This window comes from Oncorhynchus mykiss, chromosome 27, assembly GCF_057628025.1.
Source record: "Oncorhynchus mykiss isolate SJ-2025 chromosome 27, ASM5762802v1, whole genome shotgun sequence".
Taxonomy (NCBI): domain Eukaryota; kingdom Metazoa; phylum Chordata; class Actinopteri; order Salmoniformes; family Salmonidae; genus Oncorhynchus; species Oncorhynchus mykiss.
In genome coordinates this window covers 27,412,352-27,426,205 of record NC_143048.1, presented here as the reverse complement: position 1 = coordinate 27,426,205, position 13,854 = coordinate 27,412,352, and the positions used below count along the sequence as shown (strand labels likewise).

At 42.7% G+C, this 13,854-nt stretch overlaps 1 protein-coding gene across 1 annotated transcript; it reads right to left on the bottom strand.

Annotated features, from left to right (window-relative positions):
- Positions 1 to 450: 450 nt before the first annotated feature.
- On the bottom strand, positions 451 to 13,459 carry siae (sialic acid acetylesterase). The gene is made up of 10 exons (XM_021588250.3): positions 13,073 to 13,459; positions 7,131 to 7,295; positions 6,355 to 6,512; positions 6,139 to 6,277; positions 5,819 to 5,999; positions 5,437 to 5,555; positions 5,207 to 5,340; positions 1,901 to 2,055; positions 1,494 to 1,680; positions 451 to 1,065 (listed from the first exon to the last, which is right to left on the bottom strand). The coding sequence occupies exons 1-10, from the start codon at positions 13,128 to 13,130 to the stop codon at positions 820 to 822; spliced, it is 1,542 nt and encodes a 513-aa protein (XP_021443925.3). The 5' UTR covers positions 13,131 to 13,459; the 3' UTR covers positions 451 to 819.
- Positions 13,460 to 13,854: the final 395 nt, after the last annotated feature.

Here is a 13,854-nt window from a genome sequence, read left to right as displayed (position 1 = left end):
GTCTACACATTATTTCTGATCAATTTGATGTTATTTTAATGGACAATGCTTTTCTAAGTGACCCCAAACCTTTGAACGGTAGTATTTACACATGTGGCTTGAGTGACAAACTCTCTGCTCATGGGTAACGACTAGGGAAAGGCCCCTGGAATAAGACGCCTTCCTCCCCATAAACCACAGTTCTCACCCCTAGAGACAGTCTGTAGGCCACGTTCTGTTCGTCTCGGGGATGGATACTGGAACAAAGTCACTGGTAAACCTCGTTGCACATTCTAATACCGTCATTAGCTTACCACATTGTTGCTAGCATGTGAAAGAAACAGTTAATCTGATAGTTAATCTGATCTCCCTCTTCAGGTCTCTTTGTGTAGAGCACCTTCAAGTTGACCCCTGTGTAGATAGAACTATAGTTGATTTGGTGGACAATATAGATGGACCACGTCTGGCATGTCAATAAAAACCCACTAACTTGTTTATTTATTTGATGATCAATGATAGTAAAATGAAAAGGCAACAATGATTGTTCATATTGTATCATTCAAAACACATTTCCCACTGCGTAAATAAACGTAGAATACAATATGAAAAATTATAGAACGATTCAGCTTCAGTGCAATTGTAAACAAGCCAAAGAGGTGATTGTTTTTTGTAGATAAATTATGTTCAAGACAATTCAGAGATCGACTGCAATCAGTTTCACATTGATGACTCAGGAGGAAATGTAATCATTTAATTTCCAGTCTTGACACAAGTGCATCTTGTTAACCACACCATTATTGGGTGGAATAATCCATTCCTAGCAGAGGGGGGGTTCTCGTCTCACCGCTTGTCTGGCCAGCGGTTGAGAATGAAGGGAGGTGCAGGTAGAACCCCATCAGCACTGTAAACAGGGCATGCCTTAAAGTCACAAGGCCAGTCCCTCCATGCGTAGCGCAGGCCGGCTACATGGTTCAGGGAACAGTAATTCGTGGACACTTGGATGGCACTAAGGCCCCACTGCATTATGGGAGCTGGGACCCACAGTGACAGAGAGTCACAGGGTACCCTCACCACTGAGCAGCAAATCTGAGGAAGAAACAGTCTTGTTAAGAAATTGTTTCCCCTGACACTTTTTTTAGCAAGGTGGAAAAGCCTGCATGACAACATGCCAAGCTGCTGACATTAACAAATAAATAATTCAGACCCAGTTCATCCAGCCCAACCTGATCATGGTTGGTAGAAACACTAATAATGATAATAATATTATTGTACTGTCACATACACCAGATAGGTGCAGTGAAATGTGTTGTTTTACAGGGTCATCCATAGTAGTGTGGTGCCTCTGGGGCAAATGAGGGCTTATTGCCTTGCTCAAGGGCAGATCACATTTTTCACATTGTCGGATCGGGTATTCAAACAGGAAACATTTTGGTTACCAGCCAAGCACTCTAACCACTAGGTTAAATGCTACCCCATACCTTAGAACTCATTACAACTACAGCCATCACACTTACCTGAAAGATATCTTTGGATTGAGTGACAGACACTCTCTGGTCATAGGTTACGTTGATATACTGGTCGTTGACCAGGACCCGGCTAGGGAAAGGCCCCTGGAATGAGACGCCCTCCTCCCCATAAGCCACAGCTCTCGCCCCTAGAGACAGTCTATAGGCCACGTCCTGCTTATCCCGGGGATGGATACTAGAACAAAGTCACTGGTAAACAGCTTGTTCCACATTCCAATACCCTCATTAGCATACCACTTAGAATGATGCAATGCATGCATCCTAAGTGGTATGTTAGTTTCGATATTGGAACGTAGCCTTGTATTCTCACAGTATTCAAATGTGCACTGCCTGACACTTTATAAGAGTACAGGCTTATCAAATACTGTGGTATCCATTCTATGATTGTTACTTACCTGCCAAAAGGAGACATTTCATCTCCTAAGTCCATAGCAACAGCCATGAATGTGTTCTTCATACGCAGGTTGGGAGCAAAGCCATAGTCTGCAGTCTGGTGCCAGCGTATGTTTGGAAATCCCTCACTTAAGGAGGCCTTTCTATACGTAGAGACCTCAGGACAAATATATAGACAGAATCAACATAAGCAGCAGTGGATAACATCCTGGAGTGATATACTGTCAAAGCAATGTAGTGATTCCTATGATGCTAGATAGTGGCAAGAAAAAAAAAGGTATGTGAACCCTTTGGAAATACCTGGATTCCTGCATAAATTGGTCATACAATTTGATCTGATCTTCATCTAGGTCACAACAAGACAGTCTGCTCATACTAATAAACAATTATATGTTTTGTCTTTATTGAACACACCTTGTAAACATTCACTGTGCAGGGTGGGAAAAGTATGTGAACCCTTGGATTTAATAACTGGTTGACCCTCCTTCGGCAGCAATAACCTCAACCAAACGTTTCCTGTAGTTGCGGATCAGACCTGCACAAAAGTCAGGAGGAATTTTGGAGGTCATGCCAAAGCATCTCAAGCAGGTTGAGTTCAGGATTCTGACTGGCCACTTCTTAAAACCATTCTGTTGATTCATTTCTGCATCACCCAACTTCCATTGAGCTTCAATTGGTGGACATTCTCCTGAAAAATGTCTTGATAAACTTGGGAATTCATTTTCCGTCGATAATAGCAAGCGGTCCAGGCCCCGAGGCAGCAAAGCAGCCCCAAACCATGATGCTCCCTCCACCATACTTTACAGTTGGGATGAGGTTTTGATGTTGGTGTGCTGTGCCTTTTTTTCCTCCACACACAGTATTGTGTGGTCTTTCCAAACAACTCGACTGTAGTTTCATCGGTCCACAGAATATTTTGCCAGTAGCGCTGTGGAACATCCAGGTGCACTTTGGCAGATGTGCAGCAATGTTTTTTTTTGGACAGGAGTGGCTTCTTCCATGGTGTCCTCCCATGAACACCATTCTTATTTGGTGTTTTACGTATTGTAGAGTCGTCAGAGAGATTAGCATGTTCCAGAGATTTCTGTAAGTCTTTAGCTGAAACTCTAGGAATCTTCTTAACCTCATTGAGCGTTCTGCACTGTGCTCTTGAAGTCATCTTTGCAGAATGGCCACTCTTAGGGAGAATAGATAGCAACTGTGCTGAACTTTCTCCATTCATAGACAATGTGTCCTGCTGTGGACTGATGAACATCAAGGCTTTTAAAGATAGTTGGAAAGGGTTACAAAAGTATGAAAGTCAACTATTCTTAAATTGTAGGTCTTCTGAGATCTTTTGTTCGAGGCATGGTTCACATCAGGCAATGCTTCTTGTGAATAGCAAACTCACATTTTGTGAGTTTTGTTATCAGCAAGACAGCTCTAACCAACATATCCAATCTCGTCCCATTGATTGGACTTCCAGGTCAGTGGGTTCCTGACTCCAATTAGCTTGGAGAAGTCATTAGACTAGGGTGTCACATACTTTTTCAACCTTCCTAGACGTAGAGACCGCAGGACAAATATATAGACAGAATCAATGTAACAGCATAAGCAGTAGTTGATAACATCCCAGTATAATACATTGACAAAGCAATGTAGTGCTTGCTACGATGCTAGATAAAGGGACATTTCTTTTTTTGCTGAGATTTAGGACCCTGTCCTTAAAAGATCATTCGTAAAAATCCAAATAACTTCACAGATCTTCATTGTAAAGGGTTTAAACACTTTCTCATGCTTGTTCAATGATCTATAAAACAATTAATGAACATGCACCTGTGAAATGGTCGTTAAGACACTAACAGCTTACAGACGGTAGGCAATTAAGGTCACAGTTATGAAAACTTAGGACATTAGGCCTTTCTACGGACTGAAAAACACCAAAAGAAAGATGCCCAGGGTCCCTGCTCATCTCTGTGAATGTGCCTTAGGCATGCTGCAAGGAGGCATGAGGACCGCAGATGTGGCCAGAGCAATAAATTGCAATGTCCATATGGTGAGACGCCGAAGACAGCGCTACAGGGAGACGGGACGAACATCTGATCGTCCTCCCAGTGGCAGACCACGTGTAACACCTGCACAGGATCGGTACATCCAAACATCACACCTGCGGGACAGGTACAGGATGGCAACAACTGCCCGAGAAACACCAGGAATGCACAATCACTCAATGCTCAAACTATCCGCAATAGGCTGAGAGGCTGGACTAAGGGCTTGTAGGCCTGTTGTCTGGTGAGGACCTACCTTACCTCACCGGCAACAACGTCACCTATGGGCATAAACCCAGTCGCTGGACCAGACAGGACTGGCAAGAAGTGCTCTTCACTGACGAGTCGCAGTTGTCTCACCAGGGGTGACGGTCGGATTCGCGTTGATCGTCGAAGGAATGTGAGCGTTACACTGAGGCCTTTACTCTGGAGAGGGATCGATTTGGAGGTAGAGGGTCCGTCATGGTCTGGGGCGGTGTCTCACAGCATCATCTGACTGAGCTTGTTGTCATTGCAGGCAATCTCAACACTGTGCGTTATAGGGAAGACATCCTCATCCCTCATGTGGTACCCTTCCTGCAGGCTCATCCTGACATGACAATGCCACCAGCCATATTGCTCGTTCTGTGTGTGATTTCCTGCAAGACAGGAATGTCAGTGTTCTGCCATGGCCAGCGAAGAGCCAAGATCTCAATCCCATTGAGCACGTCTGGGACCTGTTGGATCGGAGGGTGAGGGCCATTGCCATTCCCCACAGAAATGTGCCTTGGTGGAAGAGTGGAGTAACATCTCACAGCAAGAACCGGCAAATTTGGTGCAGTCCATGAGGAGGAGATTCACTGCAGTACTTAATGCAGCTGGTGGCCACACCAGATACTGACTTACTTTTGATTTTGACACCCCCCTTTGATCAGGAACACATTATTCCGTTTGTTAGTCACATGTCTGTGGAATCTGTTGAGTTTGTCTCAGTTGTTGAATGTTTTGTTCATACAAATATTTACACGTTAAGTTTGCTGAAAAGAAACGGAGTTGGCAGTGTGAGGACGTTTATTTTTTTGCATTCACAGGGGATTAGTTTACATTCACAGGGGATTAGTTTACATTCACAGGGGATTAGGTGTTGTCACGATAAGAAGGGCCTCATCACACAGCACTGAATGTTCTGTAAACACCAGCCGAGAGGCTTGTAGGACGTCTCAACATCAGCTGCTGCAGAATCACAGATATGTTATCAGCGTCGTCTGGTGTCAAACTTTAACCATAACATTTAGTCAGTACCTGTACAAATCCAAAGGGGAAATCTGGTGCAGTCTGTCCCCCTGAGCTCTGGTGGAAAGCCATCCTCCAGTCATCAATCATGGAGGGAAAGGAACAGGAGTATTTCTTCTGATTGTAGTCTGTGTTGGCCTCACCTATCACAGGGGTCAAGTCAAGATATCTTCAGTTTCTATGCTGTTATTGTATGCTAAAAGATGGGAGAAAACAGATGTGACCCCAAGCTGTTTTACCTTGGTACCAGATAGCTCCTTTGATGGTCATGTTGAGAAGTGGATGGATCATGGCATTCCACAACAAAGAGTTAGTCCACACAGACAAATACATTGAAGGTGTATATGGCATGGGGAACCTGGATGAAAATAAAATAACATAGTCCAACTGATATCAAGTACCATAGGTGAGAGGATATTTTAAGGTGCATGCTACCTGTATATTTCTGTAACAATGCTCACATTAACTTAGTCCAAAAGAAACAAGACAGAAATATTCACTAGTCTACTCATCTACAATCCTTAAGAAAATGTCTATAATTGCTGACGTAAGATGTTCGGTAGGTATGCTACTTTACATCTCTATTGCAAGAGTAAAGCTCCACGGTCCCTGTACCCTTACCCGTTAATCCTGTCCAGGTCACAGTGTTGGAGTGCTCGTGGGGAGGACCATGCCTCTACAGGTGTGCCTCCCCAGCAGGACGTCACTAGGCCGATGGGGTACTTCAGCACCTTGTACAAGTGGCGCCCAAACATCCAGCACACTGCAGAGTAGTGCTTGAAATCCCCACCACCCAGCAACTCTGTTCAGGAGGTTTAAAATTAATTCTCATTATCAACTAAATGTATTAATACCATTTCACTTAGTCAGTTGGCTGACAGCTATCATTTGCATGAAATCACATGTAATTGAACTAATAGACTGTATGAGCCTGTCCATACTTGCTGTGGGGACAGACCAGGGCACCTCCACTCCAGCCAGGTCAGTCAGCTCAGTGTCGCTCTGCTCCAAGGCAGCCATAAAGATCCGCACCTGAGGGAACTTGGAGGCCAGAGCTAGCTCCTCTGATGCATTGAACACCTTGGGGGACAAGACATAATAATGGTTATTATTACAACTATGCAAACTCAGACTCATTTGAACATTGCAGAGTATACCTGAGAAGTTGTGAAAGCCATGTTGCTCTGTCCCCCACACAGCCAGACATCCCCAAACAGCACGTCTGTGAGAGTGATACTGTGGTTGTTCTGGAGGACTGCAGTCACATTGTAGGGACCGCCAGCTTCCATTGGGACAAGGGTTACCCTCCATATCCCTGGGAAGAGATCCAAAACCATGGATCAGTGAAGGTTACACTAATCTCTTCATATACAGTGCATTCGGAAAGTATTCAGAACCCTTCCTTTGTTCCACATTGTTAGCCTTATTCTAAAATGGATTAAATAAACACAATTCCTCAATCTACACACACAATACCCCATAATGACAAAGCAAATTACATTTGCAAACATTTCTAAAAACCCATTTTCGCTTTGTCGTTATAGGGTATTGTGTGTAGATTGAGTACATTTTTATTTAATCCATTTTAGAATAAAGGCTGTAACGTAACAAAATGTGGAAAAAGTCAAGGTGTCTGAATACTTTCCAGATACACTGTACAGTACATTGCAAGGCAGAAAAAGTGGGACACAGGGCACAATTAACTTCAAACAATGTGTTTTTTTTGTCCCTCGCACTTCCTCAGCTTTTTCCTCATTCTGACAGACATGTCACAGTCACCTTTACAGTACGATGTTAACATTTGTTACTTGACACAAGCTTAGGGTTTTATCAACTCTCCTTGAAATTACAGTTCTGCTTACTTCATCCTCAACTTCATGACATGACTGGATCAGCACGCTAAACTAAAGGCATTGTTGGGATCAGAACTCACCGGCAGCCACACTGACAGCAGGTGCATTGTTAGTGACTGGTCCTCCTGATAGAAAGACTGTGACCTCAGCATTATCGGGTCCATAGCCCCACAACACAGCCCTCTCTGGGGCCTTCTGCAGAACCATGTGATCGCCATAATAGGAGGCAAATTGGAACCTACCACCTGGAAACAAAAAAAAAATATTATTAAATCTACTGTATTAGAAAATATTTATCCAAGTCAATTAAACAATCAATGCACATATTCAAAGTTACTCTTTCAAAGGTTATTTGACAGTATGCATAAAGTCCAATAAAATATAATCTTGACACATTTACCTGTTCAGTTGCCTTGACAGTAAAATGCATAATTCAATGTACAGTGCATTCAAAAACTATTCAGACCCCTTGACCTTTTGCTACGTTACAGCCTTATTCTAAAATTGATTAAATAAAAACAATTCCTCAACCCACACACACACACACACAATATCCCATAATGACGACGCGAAAACAGGTTTAGAAAAACATTTACGTAAGTATTCAGACCCATTGCTATGAGACTCGAAATTGAGCTCAGGTGCATCCTTTCCATTGATTATCCTTAAGATGTTACCACAACTTAGAGTCCACCTGTGGTAAATTCAACTGACTGGACATGATTTGGAAAGGCACACACGTCGATATAAGGTCCTACAGCTGACAGTGCATGTCAGAGATAAAAACAAAACAAGCCATGGGGTCAAAGGAATTGTCTGTAGTGCTCCGAGACAGGATTGTGTCAAAGCACAGATCTGGGGAAGGGTATTATGCAGCATTGAAAGTCCCCAAGAACATAGTTCATCATTCTTAAATGGAAGAAGTTTGGAACCACCAAGACTCTTCCAAGCGCTGGCTGCCTGGCCAATGTGAGCAATCGGGGGCGAAGGTTCTTGGTCAGGGAGGTGACCAAGAACCAGATGGTCACTCTGACAGAGCTCCAGAGTTCCTCTGTGGAGATGGGAGAACCTTCCAGAAGGACAACCATCTGTGCAACACTCCACCAATCAGGTCTTTATGGTAGAGTGGCCAGACGGAACCATTCCTCAGTAAAAAAAGGCACATGACAGCCTGCTTGGAGTTTTCCCAAAGGCACCTAAAGGATTCTCAGACCATGAGAAACGAGATTCTCTGGTCTGATGAAACCAAGATGGAAGTATTTGGCCTGAAGGCCAAGTGGCACATCTGAAGGAAACCTGGCACCATCCTTACGGTGAAGCATTATGGTGGTAGCATCATGCTATGGGGATGGTTTTTCAGCGGCATGGCCTGGGAGACAAGTCAGGATCGAGAGAACGATGAACGGAGCAAAGTACAGAGAGATCCTTGATGAAATCTGGGGTGAAGGTTCACCTTCCAACAGGACAACAATCCTAAGCACACAGCCAAGACAACACAGGAGTGGTTTCAGGAAAAGTCTCAGAATGTCCTTGAGTGGTCCTGCCAGAGCCCAGACCTGAAAATAGCTGTGCAGCGAGGCTCCCAATCCATCCTGACAGAGCTAGAGAGGATCTGCAGAGAAGAATGGGAGAAACTCACCAAATACAGGTGTGCCAAGCTTGCAGCATCATACCAGACAAGTCAAGGCTATAATCACTGTCAAAGTTCTGAGTCAAGGGTCTGAATACTTACAGTAAGTCAAAAGTTTGTACACACACACACCTAATCATTCCAGGGTTTCTTTATTTTTACTAATTTCTACATTGTAGATCAATAGTGAAGACAGAAGACAAACTATGAAATAACACATATGGAATCATGTAGTAACCAAAAAAATAAAAAATAAATAAGTGTTCAACAAGTCAAAATATTTTAGATTCTTCAAGATAGCCACCCTTTAACTTGATGACAGCTTTGCATACTCTTGGCATTCTCTCAACCAGCTTCATGGAGGTAGGACCATGGAATACAGTTTAATTAACAGGTGTGCCTTGTTAAGAAGTTAATTTGTTGAATTCTTTCCTTCTTAATGCATTTGAGCCAATCTGTTGTGCTGTGACAAGGTAGGGGTGGTATTTGGTAAAAGACCAAGTCCATATTATGGCAAGAACAGCACAAATAAGCAAAGGGAAATGACAGTTCATCTTTACTGACTCTAATGAGTCCCGCCAAAGGAAAGGAAGACCCAGAGTCACCTCTGCTGCAGAGGATAAGTTCATTAGAGATAACTGCACCTCAGATTGCAGCCCCTGCACTGCAGTACTTAATGCAGCTGGTGGCCACACCAAATACTGACTGTTACTTTTGACCCCCCTTTAATCCATTTCTGTGGAACTTGTTCAGTTTGTCACAGTTGTTTAAATATTCTTATGAACATAAGATTCAACATGTTAAATTTGCTGAAAATAAAACGCAGTTGACAGTGAGAGGACATTCTTTTTTTGCTGAGTTTACATATATACACAGTGCTGTGAAAAAGTATGACCCCTTCCTGATTTTCTCTATTTGTTCATATTTTTGAGACGGAATGTTATAAGATCTTCAACTAAAACCTAATATTAGATAAAAGGGAACCAGAGTTTACAAATCATTTTAAAATACTTAATGTAAAATGTACAAACTCATGCAACACCCAATTCCCTTATGAAAAAGTAATTGCCCCCTTACACACAATAACGGATTGTGCCACCTTCAGCTGCAATGACCGCAACCAAATACTTCCTCCTCGCTGTCGAGGAATTTTGGCCCACTCTTGCATTCATAACTGCTTTAGCTCAGCGACTTTTGGGTTTTCAAGCATGAACTGTTCATTTTAAGTCCTGCCACAACATCAAATTGTTCTAAAACTTCAAATGTGTTGCTTTTTAACCATTTTCATTTAGACTGGATTGTTTGTTTTGGATCATCGTCTTGCTGCATGACCCAGCTGCGCTTCAGTTTCAGCTCACATATGGATGGCCTGACATCCTCCTGTAGAATTCTCTTACACAGAGCAGAATTCATGGTTCCTTCTATTAAAGGCAAGTCATCCAGATCCCGAGGAAGCAAAGCATCCCCAAACCATCACACTACCACCACCATGCTTGACAGTTGGTATAAGTTTCTTACTGTGGAATGCAGAGTTTGGTTTTCGCCAGACATAATGGTACCCATGTCATCCAAAAAGTTGACTCAAGTTTGCCAAAAAGCACCTGGATGACCATCAAAACTCTTGAAAGAATGTTCTATAGACAGATGGTCACTTCATTCAGGATGTCAGGACTCGTATTGGATTACCCATGCCTCCTTGCCTGTCCAACATCTCCCACCCCTTCTAATGCGACTAGCCCCGACTCCCCTCCCTCTTTTTCCCCTGCCCTGCTACGAAGCTTCTCCCTGCAGGCGGTCACTGAGTCCGAGGTGCTAAAGGAGCTCTTTAAACTTGACCCCCAAAAAACATCTGGGTCAGATGGTTTAGACCCTTTTTTCTTTAAGGTTGCTGCCCCCATCATCGCCAAGCCTATCTCTGACCCTTTTAACCAGCCTGTCCTCTCTGGGGAGGTTCCCATTGCTTGGAAGGCAGCCACAGCTCCCCCTTTAAATGAAGGATGAAATCAAAGACTGCAGTGTATAAAGTCAGAACATCTGCGGTCTCAGCCATTTCCTGTCAGCAAGGAAGTACACCAAGGCTCGATCCTAGGCCCCACATTCGTCTCAATTTACATCAACTTTTCTTCCTACTGCTTGAGCTCTCTCATCCATTTATATGCAAATGATAGTCTTATACTCAGCTGGCCCCTCCCCGGATTTTGTGTTAAACGCTCTACAACAAAGCTTTCTTAGCATCCAACAAGCTTTCTCTGCCCTTAACCTTGTTCTGAACACCTCCAAAACAAAAGGTAATTTGGTTTGGTAAGAAGAATGCCCCTCTCCCACAGGGATTACTACCTCGGAGGGTTTAGAGCTTGAGGTAGTCCTCATACAAGTACTTGGGAGTATGGCTAGACAGCACACCATCCTTCTCTCAGCACATATCAAAACTGCAGGCTAAAGTTCAATCTAGACTTGGTTTCCTCTATTGTAAATCGTTCCTCTTTCACCCCAGCTGCCAAACTAACAATGATTCAGTTGACCATCCTACCCATGCTAGATTACGGAGAGAATTAATAGATCGGCAGGTAAAGGTGCTCTCGAGTGGCTAGATGTTTTTTCCATTCGGCCATCAGATTTGCCACCAATGCTCCTTATAGGACACATCACTGCACTCTATACTTCTCTGTAAACTGGGCATCTCTGTATTCCTGTCGCAAGACCCACTGGTTGATGCTTATTTATAAGACTCTTAGGCCTCACTCCCCCGTATCTGAGACATCTACTGTAGCATTCATCCTCCACATACAACACCCATTCTGCCAGTCACATTCTGTTAAAGATTCCCAAAGCACACGCATCCCTGGGTCGCTCGTCTTTTCAGTTCACTGCAGCTAGAACGAGCTGCAACAAACACTTAAACTGGACAGTTCTCTCCATCTCTTAATTCAAAGACTCAATCATGAACACTCTTACTGACAGTTGTGGCTGCTTCGTGTGATGTATTGTTGTCTCTACCTTCTTTCCCTTTGTGCTGTTGTCTGTGCCCAATAATGTCTGTACCATGTTTTGCGCTGCTACCATGTTGTGTTGCTACCATGTTGTTGTCATTTTGCTACCATGCTGTGTTGTCATGTGTTGCTGCTTTGATAATGTCTAATCCCAGCCCCCGTCCCCACAGGAGGCTTTTCGGTAGGCCGTCATTGTAAATAAGAATGTTCTTAACTGACTTAAAAAGGTAAAACAAATAAATGTCAAAATTATAACTTTTTTGGATGACATGGGTCCCTATCATCAACTGATTTGAGCCAGTAACGTACTCACCCCATTCCATACAAATGTGCGTAACCGCAACATTCAAACAAGGCTACAAAGAAAACTAATGGGACTGTAGCGACTGTGTTGACTTCAAAATCTGGGGTGTGAACTAGGTTTCTATTCAAGCGTTGATCAACATGGTAATGGAGCTATAGTATTGGAGAAAAGTTTTAAAAAAATGTTTTTAAAAATGGACCCTCCATTACAGCTTGATGTGTCATGGCATAACGTACAGCAGGCATAAAACAACTATTTCTGTCTTACAATCTCTCTCCACCAGGTGTAGAACTTCTCTCATCGTTTAAAAACAAGAAATGGACAGTGACGGGGTAAGGGGGGGATACCTAGTCATTTTTCCCATCATCATTGCACATGATCATCATTCTCAACGCCGCTGTTTACTTTAGCAACGCCCTAAAAACCCGATTCAAATTAGACACAAACCTTCAAATAGGTATGTACTGACACATTATTAAAACTCTTTAGTGTTTTATTTACATTTTTGAGGCGATAAGGTGATAAGTTGGACAGATTGAGTGAAAAATGCAATTTTCCCACACAACATCTCTCATTCTTACTATCACGCATTAGTTTCTCTTCCCCACCCGCCATTTTTAAAAAGACCCGACTGGGCTCATTGCCTGTTTGAATTATGCAGAAACGGGCAGTGTTTAGGTCATGTAATTGATTTTGTTGGAAAGTGGAGAAATTATGCTTTACAATGGTATTGACATTACAGTTGATCTGGAAGTATTACGGTTTTGGGGCGCTAAAATAAGGGCAATTGTACGGACCAAGGCCATGTACGAGTTTACGTTATATGGCTGTGGATTGACTGCATTGTTTGAATGGAATGTTGGCATATTGGCAGTTAATTTGAAAAAGTGTATGGAATCATTCCTCTAAAACTAACACACATACAGTGCACATAAATTCAACATTCAATGTTTTACACATCTTATCACAGCACTGGCAAATCGAGGTTGACCAACTCCCTGACCAACATGGCTGACCTTTGGACCATCATAAGAAGGTTCTAGTATTCCTCAATGGGTAGCAATTAAAATATGTATTAAACAAGAAATTAACACTCACCATAGGCATACAATGATCCTAAAATAGTGAGAAAACACACAAATATCTTCAGACACATTGTTAAACTTGACCTGCTAACGTTAGCTAGGCTACACTACAATCCAAACAAGGAAGTAATTGCCTTTTAAGCGCTAAATGTCACGTGATTCTTCTTCATATTTCATCTGGAACATTATAACGCTGTTTCTAACAATCTACTGAAGGTCAGTGTGATACGTATCAGTCTGTCGCTCACACATGTTCACATTGATAATAATCTAGCTCGCTACAGTACTATTTATCATAGTTCGGCAACTTTTGTTTTGATTTGTGAACGGGAAAAAATGCAGACTACAGCGGCTGCGAAGGACAAACAGTGCGACAGTGAAAACGTTATGTTAGTAGCCTACAGCTTCATTGGTCCACATCCAACTCTGGCTCACGGAGACAGTTGTTGAATACTCCGGTAAGTGCCTCAGTAGCGTGTGAGTGCATCAGACAAATGTTGCATAAAATTAAAATTGTATGAGCATCATGGCATATTTTTAAGCATATTATTATGTTGGCTATCTTAAAAATTGGAGGATCTTGAATGAAGAGGAGGAGTAGGGTAGCTATAGCAGGTTATTACTGTTGCATCAATATTGGTTGACGCCACATGTTTCTTCCAGTTAATATTTAAATAGTGCGACTGTGATTATTGCACAGTAAAACAGACTGAATAAGTCAAACGTGACAACTGGGAAACACAATATTAATGTGTTTATGGAAGACATTTTGTTTTTACATGTTGGCCTTTGGTG